Source organism: Lagenorhynchus albirostris, chromosome 15, assembly GCF_949774975.1.
Source record: "Lagenorhynchus albirostris chromosome 15, mLagAlb1.1, whole genome shotgun sequence".
Lineage (NCBI taxonomy): Eukaryota > Metazoa > Chordata > Mammalia > Artiodactyla > Delphinidae > Lagenorhynchus > Lagenorhynchus albirostris.
Window position 1 is genome coordinate 64,948,488 of NC_083109.1, and position 25,826 is coordinate 64,974,313.

A 25,826-nucleotide genomic window follows, 5' to 3' on the forward strand; every position below is an offset into this window, starting at 1 on the left:
GGGGACCCAGGTTCAATACCTGGTCAGGGAACTAGATCCTGCATGCTGCAACTAAAGATCCCGAATGCCGCAGTGAAGATCCTGCGTGCCACAACTAAGGCCCGATGCAGCCTAATAGATAGATAGATAGATAGATAAATAAATATTAAAAAGAGAGAGAGAGAGACTCCATGCTTCCACTGTAGGGGGTGTAGTTTCCATCCCTGCTTGGGGAACTAAGATCCCATATGGCGCGTGGTGCGGCCAGAAAAAAAAAAAGATTTGTTATAAGAGCGTGTCCTTTTATGTTATTTGAGAAACCAAATTAAGAATTTTGCCTGGCACTTAACACAGTTATGGACAGGTTGTTGGACAGCTTTAGAAGTTCAAGAAACACGGTAAGAAAACAGATTTGCCCTTTGTCTGGCTTAGGAAATGTATCAGTTTTACCATGATTTTGTAGTTAGGAGAAGTTATGATATGTTAGAAGAGGAAACTTGTTATTTAAAGGAGAATTAAGAGAAAACTAGATCATTGCCCATTGCTGGTGATCTGGGTCATGTTAAATGCCAACCAGATAATTTACTGCTTCTCACATATGTATCGTAGATGAGAACTAAATCTGTGCTTTCTGTGGTCTCAGTGGACATGGCTTTTACTGTTATCTCTAAATGTCTTCTAGGCATCAGCAAGAGCCCACTAAGGACCCCGTCATTCTGAATGCCCTTTTGCACATTTGCAAGACCATGCATGACTCTGTGAAGTAAGCTATGTTTAAGGCTGAAACGAGCCTGGATTGGGTCTTAATGCCACATAATAGTACGTTAGGGAATTACTGCTTCAAGCTGCCACTGTGAATAACATTATTTTATGGAGTCTATTAAGATACATGTTAACAAGGACATTCCAGTCGAGGGGAGAAGGGAGGCTGAGCTGAGGGTAACCTTCCTGAGAAAATGAGATGGCAAATGTTTTTACAAAGGGATTTCTATTGGGAGGAAAAGGCTGGTTTCATCCAAGTGAACTCATACTCCATGTCTCCTGGAGATTTCTGAGAGCAGCAGATAGTATTATAATGAGTTCACTCATCCAGTAACATAGCCTTTAAGTTTTTTTCTCAATATTAGCCAATTATTTAAAATTCAAATAAAATTGTGTATATTCCTTACATGAAGGACTTTAGTTTGTTGAGTATACTTGAGGGTCAGACCTACCCGTGGGCCTTACCTTTGGGTCAAAAGCCAAATTATCTCCTTTGCTTTCTAGCTTTATTTGTCTGATCTTTTTTTCTTTTTTATTACATGTTTCCATTTGACTGTGCTTGAGGCAGTTCCTGCTTATTTGTGGCAGAAAGTTTGGTCCCCAAAGAATTTTTAAACATAGCAGCTTGATTCACAGGAAAATGTTACAAGAAATGAGAAAATTGTTTTGGAACTTAACCATCAACAAAGATGAATTGTATTTCTTTTTTTTTTTCCCCCTGAATTTTAGAATCTTTATTTCATGACTTTGTGCTTTCAACTTCACAGGTAGTTTTCAAAATCAAAATATCCAGAGTTTTTATAATAAATGGAACTGATAGACTTTAGTTGCACAAAAATAGAAATAAAGGCACAAAAAACATTTAGAAAGGTACTTGTATTAGTAGGCCATTGGTTTTTGGCCTAAGCGAAATAGAAGATGTATTTCTCTTATGAGAAGTGTGAAGCCAAAAGGTGGGGGTGGGGTAGCTCTGCTTTAGAACATCATCTAGGAGCCCAGGTTTCTTGTCTTACTGCTCTGCTATCCCTCCGGGGTGTTGTCCTTGCTTCCTGGTGGAGGTGACTTACCTCAACCTTGTCCATGTTGCAGCTGGCAGGCATTGGAGGACAGCACCCTCCTTTTAGGGACACAACTTGGGAGGCTCGTACATCACTCGCATTCACATCCTATTGGCCAGAACTGTCATGTGACTACTCCTAGCTACAAAGGAGTTTGGGAAATGTAGTCTCAAATAATGAAGGGGACACTGCATTTTGGAGGACAGTATGCAGTCTTTGCCAATACAGACTTGTTTTTTCCCTTAGAACAAACGAGTAAACAGGAGCCTTGGTCTTTGGCTCTTAAAATTTTTTTAAATAAATTTGGAGAACTATTTATAAACCTTTACATGTATTATCAAAACTATAAGGACTTGACATTTTTTCATTTATATTCATACTAAATTTGCTATTTAACAGAAGCACCTGAGATCTGTGATTTACTTTAAACTATATCTCCAAAATAAGGTAGATTGATGGATGGAGAGAGTAATGGAGAGTTATGTGATAAAGCAAATATTGTAAAATGATAGTAGTAGGGTGTATTGGGGTTCACTGTATAATTTCAACTTTGCTACATGTTTAAACTTTTTATAGTAAAACGTTGAATGAAATTTCTCTGAAATACAAAATTTGAAGTTGGACCTTGCTATCCAAATTCCAAAGAAGAGAGTTACCTTCTCTTTTGCTGTTAATAAATATATCTTGAGAACAGCATCTTTGAGAGAAATTAGAAACACATTTAAATTATGTTAATTTAGATTACATATTTTCATCAAAAGAAATACATACATGGAAGTTTTTTAAATCTAGAAAATGCAAAATGTTCTTACCTGTTAAGTTGCTTACTTCTAATACTTTTTTTTCCTTTGGAAACTTTAATTTATCACCTCAGTGTTAATTATGTACAATTATTGATTTTAGTGCACTCACTCTTGAGGATGAGAAAAGAATGCTGGCATACTTGATTAATGGATTTATAAAAATGGTAAGTATTGGGGAAGGAGTTTCAGTGCACTTGGAAATGTGATGTAATTGTTTATCCTTCCTCTGGTGAAAGCAGTTAACATTATGTTCCCTGGTGCTTTTCATTTTTATTGAGATAAGATGAAATTAGAAAACAACTTAATATTAGCCAGCACTCCCCTGGGGGCAAGGAGAGCCAAGACAAACTGGCTTAAGGAAAAAATTAAAAGGGGAGGGTGGGCGGAGACTTGCTGGCTGATGGGACATAAAGTCCAGGAAGAGACCTCTCAGGAGGAGCAGCTGGACCTGGGGTCCCTGTGGTGGTGTTAGGACCTGCCATGTGTGTGTCTTTGGCTCGTGGCTCTTCTCTCTTGGCGTCCTTCCCAGGCAGGCTCACTCCCCGTAAGAGCTCCAGGTTTTCATTCCTTCCAGCTCTGCAGCCCAGCCGGAAGGGCTCCAGCAGAAGTCCTGGGGCTGAGTCTCCTTGGATTAATTTGGGTCACCAGCTCATCTCTGAGCAAATTGCTGCTGTGAGAAAGAATGAACATGCTGATCGGCCAGGCTAGGGAGACAGGCATACCTGGGCACCCGAATCACGTGGACCAGGAGTAGGAGAAGGGGCTGCCTTTTTTTTTTTCTTTTTAATAAAGCCAGTTTAAATTTTTTCTTTTCTTTTTTTTATTATTTTTTTTGGCCGTGCTGTGCGGCTTGTGGGATCTCAGTTCCCTGACCAGGGATGGAACCTGGGCCACGGCAGTGAAAGCGCAGAATCCTAAGGCCCAGGCCACCAGGGAACTCCCTGGAGAAGGGGCTTCCTGAAGCACCTGATACGCTGCTCATCAGATGCTGGTGAAAACAATTTGGGGGTCAGGCCGGGGGGGAGAAATGCCAAGTGCTCACTCTCCATTCGTCCTAGTTACCCAGTGCTGTATAACAACTCACCGCAAACTTAGTGGCTTAAAATAACAGTGTTTTATTAATTCTTACAATTCTGTGGGTTGGCTGGATAACCAGGCCGCTCTGTATGATGTCAGAGGTGTGGCAGAACTGGGGCTGGAGGATCCAGGACAGCCTTGAGCACGTGTCTGGGGTCTTGGTGGTGGCTGTTGGCTGGGGTGGCTTATTTCTCGGCCATGTGACCTCTTTCTGTCCATCATTCTCTCATCATTCACTCATCTCAGTGAGCTCTTGTGTGGTGAGGGTGAAATCAGAAGCTGCAGGGCCTTTGGAGGTTCAGAAATCACACAGTGATCTGTGCTGCTTCCTGCTTCATTCTGTTGGTCAAAGCAAGTCCCAGGGCCAGCCCTCTGGAAGCGGGGGAAAGCAGACTCCACCTTTGGATGGGAAGAGTCTACAGGGACACTGCGAAGGGACAAGCAGAGCAGGAGGCGTTGTTGCAGGCTTCTTTGGGAATAACCCACAGTCCATCCCCGCCAGAACAACCTTTGCCTTAATTCTCAGGGCACAAATCTAAAATACCCACTGCTGCCAGTATCTGCTGTTGGAATAGAAAAGTCGAGACAAAAGCTGACTGAGATGAAAGTAGCTAGATCACTTTGAAAATCACCTTGAAAATGTGACTCATTCAACAACGGGGGTCAGTTTAACTATGGGTAAAATACCGATTTTGATGAAAATTCAGGATTAGCCTTTTTATGTATTGAATACCTATGACTGTTACCAGGTGCCTCTCTTGTTCCCTTGAGTTATATGCTGATCACGTGGTATTTATCCTTTTATGGGTTTATCTGAAAGCCACCAAGTTATAATGGAAAAGAATATGAGGAAATAAGATGTGAAACCTGATAGCTATAATGGAAATTGTGACATTAAACCTCCTCCAGACAAAAATGATTGCTGTAGCAGTAAAGTTTGTCCTACCAACCAGCTGTTCATGAATGTGAAGAAATAGGAGTAGAGGGGATTTTTAATGGTGGAAAAACATCCATCTATGGCTCTAGCAGCCACCAGTGAGCTGCCGAGGTTGGAATCCCCTTCAGGAAGCAGAAAGGTTTGGCCCTTATGAGGGAACCCCTCTGACAAATGGCTCCCAATCACCAAATCTGTGTTCTGTGAAAAGGCCACAGCTGACAAACAAAATTCCATCATTTCCTTTCCAGTGGTTTCCTTCTAGCCTGGGAAATCCTCTTTACATTATGAGATTCTGTTTTATACCCTTTGGTCTTTTTACGTTCTACAACAGTGCCAATGTCATGAAGATGAGGTGGTAATAGTAACGTTTCCGCTCTCTGCTGGGTGAAGTAATGTGAAGTCTAGTTAGAGTGTATTCCAGTGCACGGATGTGTGTGTTTGCTTACATACGACTGAGATAGCCACCATTTATAGCTGTGGGATTTTTGGTAACTTGTCATCACAGCGCCTCCCCTGCCCCCACAAGCTCAGGCAAAAGCTTTCCAATTGTGTGCTCACAATGGAGATAACATCGTCGGTGTCTTTCTCCTTGACTCTAGGTGTCCTTTGGCCGCGATTTTGAACAACAGCTGAGTTTTTACGTTGAGGCCAGGTCGATGTTTTGCAATCTGGAACCTGTTCTTGTGCAATTGATTCATGTAAGGATTTTCATTCATTCATGTGTTCTCTCAATACATATTTGTTGATCATTGAGCCACGCACCAATTTTAATCTGGGATTCTTCTGGCCCCATATTGCTTCTGTTCCCAAGGCATGAAAGGTGTTTTCTCAAAGGTTAATAAAATCTGCAACTTTGCTTAAGCCTTTGAGTGGTTTTATTGGCCTCTTTTTCTCTGAAACTTGCATATTCTCATTCCTGCGTGCCAACAGCAAAGAGTTAAGTGAGTTGCATTGATTATTTAGTTATAGAAATACTAACCTCATTAGAATTCCTTGTTGCCTAATCAGAGTCCCAGCTTTCTTGGATCATGGTGCCTTTCAGTAACTTTTCATGGTGCCCTTAGGCCAAAAGGAAGAAATAACAGTTTGTTTATTAAGAAATTAGGTTCAAACAACTTAAGAATTTGTGCCCTAACAACTTGACAGCCCTCTGAACCAACAGTATACATAAATTGAAAGAAAAATAATGTATTTTCATTCCATTCTTAAATCATCGTAATTACTTACTAATAAAGTATATGCATCTGTTGAACACTGCACAACTTCTTAAACCTTGGAATCAGATGGGACACCACTACTTTATCTCCCATTCCAGATAGATTTTTCCCCCACATTAATTTTTGCACAGTGCTTTTTATACAGCATCTGCTAAAAACCCAATTTTGCAAAGATATGAAATGACTGCAAGGAATGTACCATGGTCTGTGAGCTCCGTCACACTAGTGCTTTGCATAGTGTTCAACCACTGAGCCTTGCTGTGGTTGTCCAAAAAATGTGGTGGCCCTGTGATTTTGCTGCAACACCCTGGGGTGTCATTGTACACAGTTCGGGAACCATAGGTCCAAACTTTTTATATTTGTGCAAAGATTCCCTAAGGTCCTTGAATTGCTTCGTGTAAATTCAAGGAAAGCAGCCTTTTTATGTATTTGTCTGCTGGTTATCAGATTTCGTAGCATTACTAAGCTTCAGACCTAAATATGAGGATTTATAAGGATTAAATATAAGACTTATGAGGATGAAATGAGCTAGGAATGTGCAGCTCCTAGAACAGCACCTGCTTCTCTATAAGTGATGATGCGGCTGCGGTTATACTGTTCTTACGGTTATCCTTAGTGTTGCAGAGCTACTTTGTATGGTCTGCGTCCGGTTTTGGAGGTTTCTGTTAAGATCTCTAAGATCTTAAGCTTAGTGTGGGGGATTTCTGGAAACGAAGTAAGCGAACCCTAGCTATTCATTAAGCCAGAAAATGGTCATTTGTTACGCCGGTTGATAGGCATGACTTAACTCAGCGAGCATCCCTTGGAGATGTTTGCTGAAGCCGAGATCGAATCTGGCCTGATGACCCCTTTGCCATTTCGGGGTTTGGTGCTAACTAGTCTTGGTTCTGGTTAGCTTGCTCTCATTGACTTGTATGCAGTTAATGTGCAAATCTCTCTGGAAGATGTTAATCTGAATCAGCCATCATTTCATTCCCATTTCTGTTTTACTGATTAATCTAGAGTGTGAACCGGTTGGCAATGGAAACAAGAAAAGTAATGAAAGGAAATCATTCCAGAAAGACGGCTGCATTTGTCCGGGTATGTTGTAAAGATAAGACTCATAGACTTTGAACTCCAGTGGGCTGTTTCTTTTGCAAGTTTCTGAATTGCTATTCCCAGAAAAAGATTAAGGCTGGTTTAGTATTGATTTTCTGGATTTTTCCTTGCATATCTCTGACTGACCACTTTTCTTAATGTTTTCAAAAGAAATGATCAAAGGAGTCTGAATTTGATACATGTTATGGGGAGGGGGTTGAGAAATGGATTTGCAGTTTTGTGTACCAGCTGAGCTATCTCTGGCTTGTGCCTGTAACTGGAAGGCCTAGTACCTTTTTTCCCTCTTGATAAATTCCCAACTTTGAAAGAAATTTGCTTCTTGAGTATGCTGCTCAAAATATTATCAAAGCAATCCATATCCATGCTTTAAAAATAAAATCATACTAAACAGATTACAGTGAAAAATAAGCGCCCCGGCCCTGCCCTTTGTCACCATGTACCTCTCTCCTCAGCGTCAACCACCTCAAATCTCCTCAGCGTCAACCACCTCAAGCTCTTTGTAGCAACTTCTTCTTCAAATTACCTATGTTTTTTTAACTAATTGGTTTTAACAGCCGCTTCTTTAACTTATCAATATTAGGTGTTATCTGTTTACTCCCTGCGACGATGGATGAGGATTTATTTTTCATACACCATTACTCTCCTTGGTTGCCCCTCCCCCTCCTCCCAAAGAGGCAAATACAGCAGAAGCAAGGGGGAGAAATGGGGGTTCCTAATGGGGAGATTAATTATTTTAGTGTGTTTACTTGAAAATATATGGTGGATGAAAACAAGAGTATTAACCCATTGTGATGGCATTGCCATGTAACCTGCTGTTTCTCCCCTTCCTTCTAGGCCTGCGTTGCCTACTGCTTCATTACCATTCCCTCCCTGGTGGGAATCTTCACCCGCCTCAACCTCTACCTGCATTCTGGTCAGGTGGCCTTGGCCAACCAGTGCCTCTCCCAAGGTGAGCCCATCACTCACTCTCTCCTCTCCTCTGCTCTCAGACAATTCCTGGCTCCTTAGGAAAGCGGACTCAGCAGTGTGTGGATATGTGTGTGTGAGTATATAGAGAGAATCCTTCAAGGAGGAAAGAAAGAAAGACGTGATCAACAAGTGATGAGTTTTAAATCTGTTTCTTTAGTAGGCAGCACCTCGGACACACACTTATAGAGTCAGACAGATTACAGAGCACGGGTAATTTCCTGTAAGGACCTTCCTGAATCTGTATCAGGCAGGCCAGGTCAGGTGGCTCAGACATCCGTAGAGAGTTTTAGAAGTTAGGACTGCTTATTCACAGCAGATTCAAGTTCATTTGTTGTTTTCAATGTTCATTTGTTTAAAACCCCAGAGATACAGGAGTAGAGTCTAATCAGTAGAGAATGAAGACTCTCTACAGCTTGCTATTAGGTATAAAAATTCTGCCCAAGACCCGTTTCTGTACAAGGTACAGAGCTCTCCTGGAACCAGGATCGTGCGAGTGGATTATTTAGGAGGCGATCCCAGTGAGTGTCAGTAGGGTGACGGGGAGGGGAGACTGGGAAGGGAAGGACGCCAGCAAAGGGTGCAATGGTGGGTGGGTTAGCGCTGTGGGAAGCTGGGGTCCTTCCCACTGAGGCCTCGGTGTCACCAAAGTCTTCAAACATGATTGCTATCCAGGAACCTTTTCAAACTCTGCTTGGTTTTGCTATAGACTCCTGGGCGCTCTAGTAGCCTCCCAGTGCATTTGGAATTAAACCAGACGCCTTGGCTGAAGTCCCTACGTGGTCTGGTGCCTTCCGGCCTTCTGTCCTCATCTTACACCACGCTTTAGCCACACCGGCTTTTTACTGTTCTTTGAACATACTAAGCTGTCTTCCAGTTCAGAGCCTTTGCACTTGCTGTTCCCTTCTTCTAGAATGATCTCACCCCCAGATATTTGCATTTTTTTAAATTACTAGGCCAGAGATGAGAATCAAGCCTCACCTCTTGCAGGGTCCTTTCCTGTCCCCTCTAGCTAAAGTAGCTGCACTCCCCAGTCACGCTCTGTGCCATCCTCCTCTTGTCCTCACTGCATTTACCTTGTTCTGATGCTTTCTTACCGTGTGTGTTTGTTTACTTACTGTCTGGACACCCTCTTTCCCCAAGAGGACTGCAAGTCCCACAAGAGCAGATATGTCCTCATTATTTGTCAGTAAACATGGAACTTTCTCCTAGTGCCTGCTTTGGTAAGGATGATGGATTTGCAGGAAACAAAACAAAAATTAACAGCCACTGCCAAAACCCCAGTGATGTGCAAAATGAAGATTAGATTCGCTTAGTTAATTAGATTAAGTTAATGTTAGGAAATTTTAAATCTCATAAACCGGTTCCCTCTTAAAAAGGTCAGGAGTAGTAGACCCACGTGGGGATCCCTGAGTTTGGTGTCACCTGTAACATTAGGAATGGGTTGTGAGCTGCAGATACCAGAGCTGTGAGCCGCACGTGGAGGCCCCGCAAGCCTAGATCTTTCTTCTCCCAACTTGCTTCATGCTATTTTTTGTTTTCAAAAAAGAAAAACAAATTCTTAAGCTAAATAAAGATTTGCTGCTCCCAAGAACTGTTGGAGGAGAGCTGGGAATGACAGTTTCCCTGCTGGGATGCCCTCGGTCCACACCCAGAGACAAGTAGCATCAGAGCAGACTGGTACCCGGGTGTGGGCAGTCAGCGGCCCCTGTGTTAGAGCTCTGGACTCCTCCTCTACCTCCCCTGCACTTTAAGCTGCAGCAGGGCGGGCAGGAGTGTGGAGTCCACTTCATGCTTAATATTTTTTTTTCATGCTTAATAATTTATCTGATGATTTTGCTCAAGTCTCTAAGCGCTGTGGTGCTAAACCGTAAAAGGCTGTTGTTGTTTTTCTGAAAGCCACATGCAGCAATTGCTGGCCAAAATAAATCATACATTCAATTACTGAGAACGGGAAGGCTAAATATAAATTAAATGAAGCTTGTGGAAGTGGGCCACTTTGGTTTGTTTGCCTCCTTAAACACCCCCTCTCAGCTGGTTATAAAACATCCCCTCCCTGCTATTCATCTTTTTTTTTTTAGAAGATGTTGGGGGTAGGAGTTTATTAATTAATTAATTTACTTTTGCTGTGTTGGGTCTTCGTTTCTGTGCGAGGGCCTTCTCTAGTTGTGGCAGGCGGGGGCCACTCTTCATTGCGGTGTGTGGACCTCTCACTATCGCAGCCTTTCTTGTTGCGGAGCACAGGCTCCAGACATGCAGGCTCAGTAGTTGTGGCTCACGGGCCCAGTTGCTCCGCGCCATATGGAATCCTCCCAGACCAGGGCTCGAACCCGTGTCCCCTGCACTAGCAGGCAGATTCTCAACCACTGTGCCACCAGGGAAGCCCTCCCGCTATTCATTTTCTAGCCTCCCTTGATCCAGCCTTGGCTGTATCTTCTTTATCAGGCTGTGGCTTTGCCAGGGCTGACTCAGCCCAACAAGTAAACTCCCATTGAACTCTCAGCCAGGCCACCGTGGAATGCTGACGAAGGCTTATTATGGGGAGGCCCAGTTCTGGTCCTTTGGACACACTGGTTCAGCATGTAGACTGGATCATGCGGGGATTTGGTCCAGGGTCACCCATTGCCCCAGATATTTAGGAGAAATGAAGGACTTGCAAATCAGTTGTTTGATCAAGTGCTTCTGACCTAGATGTGGCCCAGAGATGCCTGTTCACTGTCACTGGATAGCTCCTTGCCGTTGTTTGTCAGTGGTTCTTTCTGGAAGGTTACCACCAGGTCACAGCAGGAGCAGATTCTTTCCCCTTTATTTTTATCTTGGTTCCTTTATCTTTACAGTTTCTAACCTCAGAAAGGAGGATGTTTTACAATGGAAGTAATGTTAAAGGTGGGTCTTGAAAGAAGAGCATTTGTTTATCAGGAAAGGGCTATGGGGAAAGGGAGAAGGAATAGTTGGCCTTCCAGGTAGAGGAGATGGCCTGAGCAAAGGCATGGACGTGTGAGATTACATGACGTGTTAGGGATAAGGCCCTAATGAATGGTAAGTTTCAAGTCTTCTGAATGCAGTGGTCCCAATTCTGATTCTGCTACTTGTGAGTTGGATGCCCTTGGACAAATTGGCCATATGGTGCCTCAGTTTTTCCATCTCTAAAGTGGAGATGATGGCAATGGTTCCTATCTGTGGTGGATTAAATGAGATAACATACTTGGAGCACTCGGCCCACTGGCACCCAGTAGCGACTCAGTAAATATTAACTTAGTATAACTGTCTCTCAAAAGGTGAAAGTATGCCTTGGAGTTTAGGAGCTAACTGTAGACAGTGCAGCTCTGCAGTCTCAGAGTTCTGAAAGCCAATTCTCATACGCAGAACCTTGGAAAATCTGCAGGAACGCTGATCTTCAGTTCAAGATAAACCTGCTGAATTATCCTGAAAATAACAGATCTGCAGTTCCTCCGAAGATGAAACAATAGTGAGAACAATTAAAGCAAAATAGTGGTAAAAAGAACGGTTTTTGTTCTTATCATTAATAATAGTGCTTTTCCCTCCTACAGAATTCTTTCCCCCTCCTTTTATTTGAAAATTTTTTCTTCTTCCAGTTTTATTGAGATATGACATACAGTGCTGTATAAGTTTAAGGTGTACGGGATAATGATTTGACTTACATACAGCATGAACTGATTATCACAATAAGTTTAGTGAACGTCCATCATCTCATATAGGTACAAAGTTAAAGAAATTTTAAGAAGTACCTTTTCCTTGTGATGAGAACTCTTACGATTTACTCTCAACTTTCATATATAACATACAGAAGTGTTCATTATATTTATCATGTTGTACATTACATCCCTGGGTACTTAGTTATCTTATAAGTGGAAGTTTACTCCTTTTGACTGCCTTCATCCAATTCCTCCTCCCCCTGTCCCTCACCTCTGGTAACCACAAATCTGACCTATTTTTCTAGGAGTTGGTTTGGTTTTTTTGAAGTATAATTGACCTATAACACAATATAGTGATTTGACATTTCTCTACCTTTCAAAATGATCACCATCATAAGTCTAGTTATGATATGACACCATATTACATCGTTATTGACTGTATTCCCTACACTGTGTATTTCATACCCATGACTCATTTACTTTGCATCTGGGAGGTTGTACCTCTTAATCTCCCTCACCTACTTCTCTCCTTCCCCCTCCCTCTTCCTCTCTGGCAACCACCTGTTTCTCTTTTTTTTTTTTTTTTTTTGCGGTACTCAGGCCTCTCACTGTTGTGGCCTCTCCCATTGCGGAGCACACGCTCCGGATGCGCAGGCTCAGCGGCCATGGCTCACGGGCCCAGCTGCTCTGCGGCACGTGGGATCTTCCTGGACCGGGGCATGAACCCGTGTCCCCTGCATCGGCAGGCGGACTCTCAACCACTGCGCCACCAGGGAAGCCCACCTGTTTCTCTTTTATGTTTGATTTGAACTCTTTCTCTTTTATGTTTGCTCATTTGTTTTGTTTTTTAGATTCTACCTATTTCCCCCCCCCGTTTTTTAAATTAAATTAAAGTTTTTTATACAGCAGGTTCTTATTAGTTATCCATTTTATACACATCAGTATATACATGTCAATCCCAGTCTCCCAATTCATCCCACCACCCCCCCCAACCGCTTTCCACCTGTGGTTCCCCCCTTTTAAAAATGTACTTTCTTTTACTTATTTTTTGCATCTTCGTCTTGGAGAGCTGTGCTCACAAGCCATGTCTTAAGTAAAAGCCCCAAACAAAAGTTAAGTCAGGTTCTCCTGTAAGACATCTTATCCTCACACTATGCACTTTTCCTTCATTGTACATATCACCATTGTTGTTTAACAAGTAAATGTGTACAGAATTGTCTGCTTCTCTCCCCTGAAGAGTGTCAGCTCCATGAGGTCTCATCTGTCTTAGTCACTGTGCTGTGCCTGTCTCCTGGCACATGGCCTGACGCATGGGTGCTCAGTAAATGTTTAAGGAATGAATGGTACCACATGATAATAATGGTTGATAACTCTTTATAATATTGATGAATGTAAAATGGTACCAAACCTTTCATGGTAGGGACCTAACTCCTAAGCAACCTATAAGTGTTCAGAAGAGTCTCATCAAAGTCCTCTTGGTAGGTTTTAAATAATTGATTTTCCTATTTATAGAAAACAGGAAACAAGGTAGGTTCAAATATATGCCGAGGCTCATAGACACGTTAACTGGAGCTGTAGTGCTGGTTTGATTTGTGAGGAACACGGGGACGCCCAGAAGAAAGGCTAAAGCCTGCGATTATGAAGTCCACTGGCTACTGTGAACTGTAACTGCTGATGGAGGAGGCCAGGGCAGTAGAATGGAGGAGAAAAATAATTTTGTATTTCCTCCTTTTGGAGAGTAAGGAGCAGCTTGTGATGGAGAAAAATGGTCTCTATCCACTTACCAAGTCTTTGGGGTTTATGCTTAAGGTCATATTTACTTGTTCTGTTGACAAACCATCTTCTGAAGAATGTGATTGATGTGACTGTTTTCTCAAACCATGAGGCCTCTCTGGTGATTATGGCAAAGTATTGGGTTGGCCAAAAAGTTCCTTCGGTTTTTAAAGTAAAAATAAAAGACACATTTTTCATTTTTACCAAGAACTTTATTGAAAAGTGTATTCACCGTTTTGTTTCACTACCTTCTGCCATCATTCAGGCAACTTCGTAATTCCATCTTCCCAAAACTTTTTATCTTTTTGAGCAAAGAACTCTTCCAGGTGCCTTTTACAGCCTTCCAGGGAATTGAAATTTTTTCCATTAAGAGAATTTTGTAAAGACCGAAGTAAATGGAAATCCAAAGGTGCAATGTCTGGTGAATGTGGCGGATGAATCAGAACTCCCCAGCCAAGCTGTAACAGTTTTTGTCTGGTCATCAAAGAAACATGCAGTCTTACGTTATCCTGATGGAAGATTATGCGTTTTCTGTTGACTAATTCCGGATGCTTTTCGTCGTGTGCTGCTTTCAGTTGGTCTAATTGGGAGCAGTGCTTGTTTTAATTAATCATTTGGTTTTCCAGAAGGACCTCATAATAGAGGACTCCCGTCTAATCCCACTGTATAAACAACATCACCTTCTTTGGACGAAGACAGGCCTTTGGTGTGCTTGGTGGTGGTTCATTTCACTTGCCCCATGATGTCTTCTGTTCCACATTGTTGTACAGTATCCACTTTTCATCGCCCATCGCAGTTTGTTTTAAAAACGGAATGTTTTTGTAACATTTAAGTAGAGAATTGCATGTGGAAATATGGTTAAGAAGGTTTTCTTCGCTTAACTTATGTGGAAGCCAAATATCAAAGCGATTCACGTAACCAAGCTGGTGCAAATGACTTTCAGTGCTTGATTTGGATATTTTGAGTATGTCGGCTATCTCCCGCGTAGTATAACGTTGATTGTTCTCAATTAATGTCTCGATTTGATCGCTGTCAACTTCAACTGGTCTACCTGACCGTGGAGCATCGTCCAGTGAGAAATCTGCAGTACGAAACTTTGCAAACCACTTTTGACACGTTCGATCAGTCACAGCACCTTCTCCATACACTGCACAAATCTTTTTTTGCGTTGCAGTTGCATTTTTACCTTTCTTGAAATAATAAAGCATAATATGCCAAAAATGTTGCTTTTTTTCTTCCATCTTTAATATTAAAATAGCTACATAAAAATTTACCAGTTTTGATAAGGTTTTTTTAAAATGCAAGCTGATATGAAAGCTGTCACAATACAATCTAAAAAAATTGCTTCAAATGAAGTTAAAGACAAGTAAGCGCTACTAGAGCCATCTTATGGAAAAAACCAAATGAACCTTTTGGCCACCCCAATAGGTTAATTTTGCTGTAACAGTTCACAGGTGGGCAGATGGCATGAAGCTTGTTGCCCATGTTCATGTCTGAACACGATGATCCATCCGCCTTAGGGGAGGTAAGGGCAGGGATGGAGAACCCACAGAAAAGGAGCAGGGGTGAGTCTCCCCCTTAAGTTTACTCAACTCCTTATGATTGTAAACGCCTACGATTTGCTTCCTCCTGCCAGCAGTTCTTGGCCAGTTTTTACGTGCAAGCCACTGTGCCGAGCATTGTGCCGAAACAGGAATGCACTTACAGAGACTTCCTGCTAGCAAGGGGGAGTGGATCTGTTTACAGTGATTCAAAGCAGCACATGATAAATGTCATGCAAGATGTTCATAAAATGTACCAGGGAATTTTAGAGAAGAGAGAAATGACCCTTGGCTTGGAAGAGGAAGAAAAAAAAGCTTCTTAAGAGAGATGGAATTGAAAAGTGTGGAAGGTAAAGGGGATCTATATATGCTGAAGTGAGGCAGAGGGCATTCTAGCCTAAGCAACGGCAAGAGTAAAGGCCTAGAGGCTGGAAAAATGGTGCATCTGGAAGGAATGAGTGGAAGATCAAGTTAAGAAGGTTGTTTGGGACTAATTGTTGAGAGAACTGAATTCCTGGCAAAGGAGTTTAGTTTTATTCAGTACATGTTATTTGCTGGGTGGCTGATCTTCTTGTTACAGAGGAGGAAACTGAAGCTCAGACGTGTGACATGACTTGCCCAGGAGCATCTAGCTAATAAGTGACTTCAAGTGCTCTCTCCACCGCTGTGCTTCTCTGTAGTTAGGTTAGTTCCTCTAAACGATAATCCAGTGTTTTATTTCTAACCCTCGGTGTGTGTGGTTGCTAGAGACCAGTTATTATAGATTGAACATTAGATAAACTTATTTAGGAGGCAATCAGAATTAAGATAAGGAATGCCTAATCCTTTCTGCTTAGGGAAATCTAAGCTTAATATCCACAGAAGAACTTCACAACCTCCTGTGAGCTACTGCAGGGATGGCAGGAAGGTGTGTCATCCCTGCAATATCCCAGAGATTTGAGTCAGGTGACACGTGGGCTGAGCATGCTTGGCTCAGAGAGAGGCCTTGCTGATCAGAGATAAAAGAGGGAGAGCGTACAGGCACCTCTTATGGTGCTGCTGAAACTGAGAAGTCGTCTGTATGTCTGAGTGGACTTTCCACATTAACTGTCGACATTCTGCATAAATCAGGTGGCAGAATCGAGGTTAGATTAATGCTTAATTGTTATCGATGACAGCTTAATGAATGAGGTATTTAATTGTCCCTAGGCATTCATATTTCTTTAAATCTTGCTCTATACACAAATCCCCAAAATAGTGGTCCTTAAATCCTCAAACTTAATTCCTATAATAACAGGCTCTGTTATAAAAACACAGTTTTGGTAGTAAAGAGTATTGAGTCTCTATGAAAACTTGCTTATGGATAATAACTTGGCCATTTAGACTATGAGGCTTTACCCAAAGACACCCCTATCACTTGGTGACAGCACATCTTCATGGCAGACTGCCTCAGTCTCTTTGGGCTGCTATAACAAAAATACCATAGACTGGGTGGCTTAATCAACAGACATTTGTTGCTCACAGTTCTAAAGGCTGGAAGTCCAAGATCAAGCTACTGGTGGATTCAGTGTCTGGTGAGGACTTCTAGTTCACAGACTGTCTTCTTGCTATGTCCTTACATGGCAGAAGGGATAAGGAGATCTCTGGGGTCCCTTTTATAAGGGCACTAATCTATTCAAGAGGGCTATACCCTCATGACCTAATCACCTGCCAAAGGCCCCACCTCCTAATACCATCACATTGGGGTTTAGGATTTTAACCTATGAATTGGTGGGGGGGGGTAAACATTTAATCCACAACACAAAGTTTGAGAGAGTAGGCTATGCCCTGATGTTGCATTTTATACAGTAGTTTCCGCTATATAGATATAGAATCCAAACCTAATGGAAAATGTTGAAAACTGGTGAAGATGTTTAGCAATGGGGTTGATAGAACTTGAGAGAATGAATGGTACTCGTAGCCTGAACCCTGCTTTAATAAGGTATATTCAAGGGACGGGAGTCTTTCAACCACTCATGACATTTTGTTTTAAGAAATGTGATGTTTCCTTTCCTGGAGTTCCCTGGATTAGGACAGTTGTCCTTCTGAGTTGTCCAGGAGGACATATGATGACTGAAGTTCTGGGAATGGGGTGGAGTGGGTTACTGTGAGGTCTTGTTTAGCCTGGGAGTTTATGACTGACAAGTAGTAAAGGTTTCCATTAGCACTGACCTAAACGCTACCTCTGAAGGTGGTCTGGGTTATCACTTCTTGACCGTCTCTTATGATTCATGTACTGAATCATCTTCTGTATCAACAAATGCCAAGGACATAGAAGGATGAACTTACTCTCAGAGATCACAGTTAAATCTGAGTTTTATCATGTATGGAGCGCATTTAAATCTTAATGATTTTTATTTTAATATTTCATGCTCATTTGAAAAAAATTCTAACAATACAGAAATGTAGATCTTAAATAAAAAGCCTCCAAGTAAAGTCACCAGTAATCCACTCTGTCTCCTCACCTCTAAAAAGTATCCACTGTTCAGTTAGTATATTTCTCTTGATTTTTTTCTTCTATGTATACATTAAAAAATACGCTTCCATTCTCATATGCTGTCTGCCTCTTTCCTCTGCTCTTCTGTCCTACCCATCTGTCTATATTCTTATATAAATACGCACTGCCCCCCACCTCAGAAACGGGAATGTGTCTTCCCTAGTGTTTTTCAATTTGCTTTTTTTGCTTACCTTGGCCTCTCTCCTCCTACCCCCTTCCTGCCACTCTATTCTTTGTAATGACTATTCAGTACCCTGTTTCTTTTTTTTGGCGAGGGGATGGGGTATAAATTATTTCCCCAACCATCCCCCCCCATTTTTTCCCCAAACGCTTATTGAAAAATATTTGGACTCTTTCTAGTTTTTTGCTCCTACAGACAGTGAGCAACCGGCATCTTAATTCTGAGCATTTTGAAACTGACAGTTGTCCAATTGACTGATATTTTTGTCTCTTAGAACATGGAACCCTGTTGTTCAGAGACATATGCAGAGCTTCAGCGCACAACAGACAGCAGTGGGGCTCCTCAGGTGGGGGCATGTGTGTGGGAGGCCGCTGGCCCCTCAGTTTTCTATGGGAGCTGGGAAGAGACCTCAGAGCACAGGGTGAACAAAACCTTTTAAAGCCTTGAGAAGAAGGTTCCATGCAAGTGAAGCTGTCTAGAGAGCTATGTGTGACTCCATTTGTAGAGCAGATAATCAGAGAGGAACCTTCCTGGCACATTGTCTGTGGGTTGCAGTGCAGTCCCTGGGGCCCTGGAAGATGTGTGCCCCCCTCAGCTTAGTGCCTCGCTTTATGTACATGAGGAGGGTGGGCATCCCTGAGGGCAGCAGGAGTGCCACAGTCCACAGTAGCCCTTCCCCAGTCTCATTCCCCCCTTCCCTGCTCTGGTAAAGAAGGAAGGGGCTACTCCTCAGGAACGCCCTTTGACCATCCTGCCTATGTCTCCCACTACCCTTTCTGTTTTGTACATTTCTGTGATTGAAAATTTTAGAATAAACTTGTATTGACTTTGCTAAAGAAAAATTATTTGGGGAAATTTATAAATAAAAATTCCAAAATAGTAACCTAGCAGTACATGAAAGAACCTGGTTTCCTTCACTCTCAGCTACCACTCTGTAACACGCTTGATAGTTTGGCATTATATTGCCTCCTTTTCTTTATGCATCTACCTAAATATATATATATATTTTTTCTTGTAAAAATAGGATCATACTGTATGCAGCTGTATAACATTTTGTACTTAATATATCATAGATAATCTGTATTATACATCAAAACATAGCAACGTACCTTATTTTCTTTATTAGCTATATCACTTCTATGGTGTGGCAGTACAATAATTTCTTTAACTGGTCTCTTATGGTCGGGTTGTTTGCCGTTTTTCTCCAATCGAGCTGAGTTGATACAAAATACCTTCATCTAAGGAGAACCATTGGCCCAGTTGTTTACAGTAGCTAGGCAGCATGGGTAATCCCGATAATCCCAACATACCTAGTTTACTTAGTACCTTCAACTGATCCCTTATTTTCATTCTCTCCCAGGGTTTGCTAGTGACATATATCTTGGTGACCATTCTGTAGTTTTAGTGGCTTTGTGTTTTGGGTGTTTGATTTCTTCATGTCCTGAGGTTTCTAGAATATCATCCTCCTTTCATGTTCTGCAGACCCTTTGAAACTGCCCAGATTGGGAAACAGGAAAACCTGAAATCTCTGACAGAAAATTATCTAAAGTGCTGTGATAATTGTCTAACAGGCCTCCCTGGCCCTTACTCACTGTATATGTGAAATGATGGCAGCCTGTCCTGGCTGAATTTCATTATTACTGACTACCTCTGTTGGCTTCTTGCTGAATGTCTCCAGATTAAACCTTTCAGAGTGTGCCATTTGCTGTTGGAAAGTCATATTCTGCATTTAGCTGAAGGATTTAGAACAATTTTTCTCAAACCTGTTGAATCATAAAATTCACCGGAGAAGCTTGTTTAAAAAAAAAATGGATCAGTTGATTAAGATGGTAAATTTTATGTTATATGCCTTTTACCTCTTAAAAAAAATTGGAAGAAAAAAGGAAATGGGCCAGATTCCACTTTGTAGCTATAAAAGAGAATGAAGTTGTACTTTCTATGCATGATAGATTAATCTCCAAGACATGTTGTCGAGTGGTTGGGGAGGAGTTGCAAAATGGTGTCTACCATATATTAACTCTGCAGAAAGAGAAGCAAAGAGGGGAAAATGTATTTGTTTCTGTACGCTTAGAAGCATACCCAAGCAGCAGGTAATCCTCTTTGCCTCTGGGAAGGGAAACTGGATGGCCAGGGACCGGAGTGAGAAGGAGTGTTACCTTTGGAATTTAAAATCATGTGACTCTGTTGCCTATTCAAAGGTAAATATTTTTTTAAAGTTAGAGTTCCGAGTCTCTATCATAGATAGTCTGGTTTAATACATTTAAGGTGGGGCCTGGGAACCCATATATATTTTTTAAATAACAGCTTTATTGAGACATGATTCATGTATCATAAAATCCCTCCTTTTAAAGAGTACAGTTCAGTGGTTTTTACTATATTCAGAGTTGTGTGATCATCGTCACTAATTACAGAATATTTCCACCTCCCCAAAAGAAAACCCCGAATCCATTAGGCAGTCACACCCCGTCCCCCCTCCCACAGGCTTCCCCCAGCCACCAACCTCCGTTTTGTTTTGATGGATTTGCCCGTTCCAGTCATTTCAAATAAATGGAATCTTACAATGCAGATCTTTTATGCCTGGCTGCACTCATTTAGCATAGTGATTTCAAGGCTCGTCCATATTGTCGTGTGTATGTACGCATACATGCCGCACGCATGTAGAGTTGGAGGAACTGCCAAATTAGTTTGCGAAGTGGCTTTACCATGTTCCATTCCCATCAGCAATGTTTGGGGGCCTGGGAATCTGTGTTCTCACAGGATCTCTATGATTGTTATGCTCAAGCTATTTTGGAAAACACCGTCTCCAGTAGTAGCCCAGTCCCTCGTACTGTGGCTGTCTGTCTTCCACCCAGTGCCCAGAAGCAGTGAAGGACGTGTTGATCACTGTGCAGAGAACAGCAGCAGAGTGCCTCTCTGCAGAGCAGTCAGCACCCTAAGAAAAAGGATCTTAAACAGAATGAACTCTGGGGTGAGGTCAGCCAGGCTTGAGTGGGGTTTTTTGTTTGTTTTATTTTTTTTTAAGATGGAATATGGAAAATAAATCTAGCCGTTCCTTGAAACCTCAGATTCAGATGGAGGAATGCATGGCATGGGGAAGCCAGTGCATAGATTGATACATGCTTTTTCCTTCCCCCAGTGGAACAAGGGTAATAGTCATTATGAATTGGAATCTGATTTCTCCTTTTTCTAGAAGTCTTTTTTAGAACAAAAAATGTAACCCATTTTATCTGTAATTGTCTTCTGTGGCTTTTAATAGCCACAAATAAAGTGTTATGTGCTGTAGGGTATATAGAAATAGAAATATAATGTTGTACACGTGAAACATACAGTGTTATAAACCAACTTCAATTTTTAAAAAATGTTATATGGTATTGGCATGATTATTCTGAACTCTATGAGGAAAAACTGTTTTCATACACAGTAGGATTTGAGTTCTAATTACTAAGACAAAATTGAAAGGTCTCCCAGACAAGATTTTATATATGGGGCAAGTCTTCCGAGGATAGAAATAAAAATCTGCTTTGAAACATTTCCTGCCTCAACGCTTAAATAACTGTTTCTTTTCACTCCCTCCTTTGCAATGGGAACTGAGCAGGGTGGCTGGGAGGAGTAGGGCACCCGGCACAAAGTGGGTCCCTCTTTAATGAGCCATAATAACAGGCACCTTTCTCAGGGCCACTTGGTAACAAACACATAAATAGAACACGTAAATGGTCTTTCAGATTGTTCTGAGCAGAATTTTAATTTCCGCCGAGAAAGGCTCTTCACTTTGTTTGATGATGGACTTAATGTCTTCACCGGAAAGCAGCCCATAGAGCCAGGAGGAAGACACCGGACCTGGTGGAGTCCAGGCCTGCCTGTGCTCTAGGGGGTGAGGTCAAGGGTAGGCTCAGCTCAGTTTCTTATTTTCGTATTGTGGTTAAGTTCACACAACATAAAATTTACCATGGTAACCATTTTTGAGTGTACACTTCAGTGGCTTTAAGTACATTCACGGTGCTGTGCAACCGTCACCACCATCCATTTCCAGACCTTTTTCATCATCCCAAAGAGAATGAAACTCTGTACCCATTAAATAATACCTCTGTTCCCGCCTTCCCATTCTACTTTATCTCTCTGAATTTGACCACTCTGACTACCTCATACCAGTGGAGTTAGACGGTGTTTGTCCTTTTGTCTGACCTATTTCATTTAGCATAACGTTTTCAAGGTTCGTTCATATTTATAGCACATGTCAGCATTTCCTTCCTTTTTAAGGCTGAGTAATACTCCTTTGTATGTATGTACCATGTTTTGCTTATCTGTTCTTTGATGGACACTTGGGTTGTTTCCACCCTTTGGCTCTTGTGAATAATGCTGCTGTGAGCGTTCGTGTACAAGCATCTGTTTGAGTCCCTGCTTTCATTGCTTTGCGGTATACACCTAGAAGTGGAATCGCTGGCAGATGGTAATTCTATGTTTAACTGAGGAACCACCAAGCTGTTTTCCACAGCAACTGCACCAGTTGAGATTCCCACCAGCAGGACACAGAGATTCCAGTTTCTTTACATCTTTGCCAATACTTGTTATTTACTCTTTTTTTTCATAGTGGCCATTCTCATGGGTGTGAGATGATATCTCATGGTGGTTTTTCTTTTTTAATAAATTTATTTATTTTTGGCTGCATTGGGTCTTAATTGCTGCGTGCGGGCTTTCTCTAGTTGTGGCGAGCGGGGGCTACTCTTTGTTGTGGTGCACGGGCTTCTCATTGCGGTGGCTTCTCTTGTTGCAGAGCACAGGCTCTAGGTGTGTGGGCTTCAGTACTTGTGGCATGAGAGCTCAGTAGTTGTGGTGCATGGGTTTAGTTGCTCCGCGGCCTGTGGGATCTTCCCAGACCAGGGCTGGAACCCGTGTCCCCTGCATTGGCAGGCGGATTCCTAACCACTGCGCCACCAGGGAAGCCCCTCTCCTGGTGGTTTTGATTTGCATTTCTCTCATGATGAATGATGTTGAGCATCTTTCCATGTGCTTGATGCCCATTTGTGTGTTTTCTGTGGAGAAATGTCTATTCAGGGTAACCTTTAGCCAGGTTACTTGTTTTTTCCATTGTTGTAGAATGTCTTTGTGTATTCTGGTTATAAACCCCTTATCATATCTGTCATTTGTAGACTTGTGTTTCTTTTAACAAACACACATCTGACTGTGTTGCTCAGTGCTGGTGATGGCCTTTAAACTCTGCTCAGCTCAGTCTTTCACCATCCCTGGGCTACTCTCACCTGGCCACTCAGCTTTTGAGCTTTGTTCGTCATCTGGGCATGGAAATAATTGTACCTTCGCCATAGGACTGCTTGAGGACTGAGAATGTTAATTACCTTAAGATAGGGCCTAGGAGTTCCTCTGGTTTCCATGAATAGTGCCATTTACTACTGTCTGTAGGCCAAGACACAAGACCCTGCAGCTTCTGACTCTCTCTGGGAGGTTTATCTACCAGAGCCCCTATATCAAGACAGGATCAGCTGCTTTGTGTCCCCCTTAGAGCAGAGCATACGACAGGCTCCCAGCAGATAGGTGTTAATTAGTGTGATCACGTTGGGCTCATCACCACACTTACGTTGTCAACTCTTGCCGCCTCCGTTTTCCCATGCATCCCACAGTGCCCGGGAGAGCGCCAGTTCACAGCTGGAGCTTAATAACTGTGCTTAGGTGAGTGCGGTATGGGTGAGTTCGGGGTCCTGGGAGGGAAGCTCCTGGGGCAGAGGTAACTTTACGTAGTAAACCCTGATATCAGTGTCTTTCCATACTGTGGTTTTTTTTTTTGAAGAAGGAAGAGAAGTCACTACCCCACTCTCCAGCTTCAGTCGCAGACTCTTCTCGTTAAGGGCCAGCCTCTGTTTCCAGCCATGGGCGTTTGTTGTTGCATCTGCTCCTCTGCTGTGCTGGAGGGGCTTCTGGTTTTAACTCGGGGTGCTGCAGACCAGAGCACTGTTCTGTGTGCATCACTGCAAGCCGTTGCGGAGTGGAAGTGTATTTGAACCATGTAAACGTTTGATCTTGTCGGGTAGTTTAAAATTTTGTTTGTCAGGTCAGTGTTCTGTCTGTTCTGACCCTGAGGCTCTTTCTCATGGTTAGTACTTAGGCAGTTCTAGAAAGATCTCTCCATCTACGCTCCCACCAACACACTAGTTCCTCCCCCCACCGGCTGTGTCCTCCTGTTACTCCCTCTCTCTCACCTCCCCCTTCCTCTCCATCCCTCCTCTCTCCCTCTTCCCCTTCTTTCCTCCCTCTCACCCTTGGAGGTCTTCTTGTTTTATAGTCTGTTTCATAGTTCTTAAAGTGTCTTCATTTTCCAAATGATTCTCTGGAACTGTCACCTAATCAGAAGTCTTTAAAGCCGTGTGTGTGCGTGTGTGTGTGTGTGCGCGTGCGTGTGCGCGCACACACATTCCTTCAGGCGTTTCCATTGTTATTTCTTTAACAAATACAGTGTGCGTTAGAGTATATTCAGACAAACCAGAGCTTGAGCCTGGGCTCCACCACCACGGCTGGACCCTCCCGCATACACAGGTCCTGTGGTAGGACCGGGCACTTCTCGTTCCACACCTCATTTCCCACCTGTGAAGTGGGCTGCGGACAGCACTTTCCTCCTGTGGTGAACCGGATGGTTCACTGAACCAGTTCAGGTGAAGCCTTCAGTACAGGCAACTGTGACTTCTATGCCCTCTGTAACACTTTGCCACGTGTTTTTTTCACGTATTATCTGAAATCAGTTTGAGGTTCTCTGAGCCAAATCGCTCAAAGGAGGAAGGGGGGGAAGAGGAGAGCTGGGAGGCAGCAGCACCCTCTCAAGCGAACGTTCCAACGAGTCGATCACGTGCAGAAACCCTCTTCCAGGACCCGCCAGCTGTCTTGAGCCCTCGGTGTGGCCTGACTTCCAGGCCGTGTGAAGAAGAAAGCAGACCCTGAAGTCTTCAACATTCTCACACACGGACTTCTCTTCTGTCTTGCAGCTGATGCCTTTTTCAAAGCCGCTATAAGCCTCGTTCCAGAAGTTCCAAAGATGATTAATATTGATGGAAAGATGCGGCCCTCAGAATCATTCCTTCTGGAATTCCTCTGCAATTTCTTTTCTACTTTATTAATAGTTCCGGTACGTTTCCCCAGAAGACCTGTAGGTGATGTCTTTCTTTGACCTGTTTTACATACATTCTTAGTCCTAAAAGTGCAGGGATGTTCTGTCTATACCTGTATTGGTTTTCTAGTCAGATGTTTGAATTTTTCAATGTGTTTTCTATTCATTCTGTGTCCAGGGTATATAGTCTAGGCTCTCTGTATGGTTGAGGGGGTATCACTTAGTGGTGAGGGCTCAGGCCTCCAGACCAAGACACCTAAGGTAGAATCCCAGCTCCCCTTCCTTCCAGCTCTGAGTTTCAGGTGATTATGTAACATTACCAGGGTGCAGTTTACTCATTTACAAAATGGAAATAATAAGAGTGTCTACATCTCTAGGTTGTTGTGATGATTAGGTGAGCAAATGTACGTATATGGTTAGAGCAGTGCCTTAGCGCACAGTAAACACTTAAAAAGGTAATGGTGGTGGTATTTTGATGGCAAGTACCAGAAACCGCAACAAGATAGTAAAAGTCGAAGGGGATATTGTTGGAAGATGCTGGGGTTTCTCGTGGAATATAGGAGATGAGAAGTCAGGCTTGGGCTGGAAGGAATCAAGGCCACTCCCAGGATCCAGCATTAGGACCTTCACCCTAGTTGGGGTTCTTAACCTGGGGTCCACCTACCCCAGGGTTTCTGGCAGGGCAACCACGAATTTAGATGAGAAAAAAAAGGTTTTTGTGTTTTGTTTTGTTTTGTTGTTGTTTTTTTTCACAAACCTCAGTGAAGTTTAGCCTTTTGCTTCATTGTGAATCACAGGCAAAGAGCCACAGTACCAGTTGCAGTAGCTGGGACTTTGTCACGAAAATAATCAACACTATGTTTTTATCACGTTTCAGGTGTGAAAGTTATTTCAGAAGATCGTCTACATGTTTCCTTCCTTTAAAAGTGCAGTAGTTATTAGGCCCATCATTACTTCACCAAGAAGTAATAGATTACAATATAACAAATACATTGAAAAAATATTTTGACAACTATATTTTAGCGTAATTGATTGCCTTTGTAGTCGTACATATTTTCTTTTCTGCATTAAAAATAGTACTCTGAGTTGTGCATAGGCGTCACCAGGTTGTAACAAGGTCCAGGCACAAAACGGGTCGGCTCCTGATGAAGCCAG

The 25,826-nt window shown here is 42.5% G+C and overlaps 2 protein-coding genes across 5 annotated transcripts in view; one reads left to right on the forward strand and one right to left on the reverse strand.

Moving 5' to 3' along the window:
• The window catches only part of VPS35L (VPS35 endosomal protein sorting factor like), a 129,414-nt gene that overhangs the window by 80,300 nt on the left and 23,288 nt on the right, over positions 1-25,826 (forward strand). For 2 of the 4 annotated variants that reach the window (XM_060122556.1, XM_060122555.1), the window contains 7 exons: positions 662-742; positions 2,703-2,766; positions 5,216-5,314; positions 6,836-6,913; positions 7,766-7,880; positions 17,838-17,909; positions 24,550-24,689. In XM_060122556.1, coding sequence (XP_059978539.1) covers positions 662-742; positions 2,703-2,766; positions 5,216-5,314; positions 6,836-6,913; positions 7,766-7,880; positions 17,838-17,909; positions 24,550-24,689 — 649 coding nt within the window. The remainder of the gene's footprint in view (positions 1-661; positions 743-2,702; positions 2,767-5,215; positions 5,315-6,835; positions 6,914-7,765; positions 7,881-17,837; positions 17,910-24,549; positions 24,690-25,826) is intronic. The other 2 variants (XM_060122557.1, XM_060122554.1) reach the window with 1 other exon arrangement.
• KNOP1 (lysine rich nucleolar protein 1) overlaps positions 5,603-25,826 on the reverse strand; it is a 61,989-nt gene continuing 41,765 nt past the window's right edge. The window contains exon 6 of the mRNA XM_060122562.1: positions 5,603-5,675. The gene's annotated coding sequence lies outside the window, so the exon portion shown is untranslated. The remainder of the gene's footprint in view (positions 5,676-25,826) is intronic.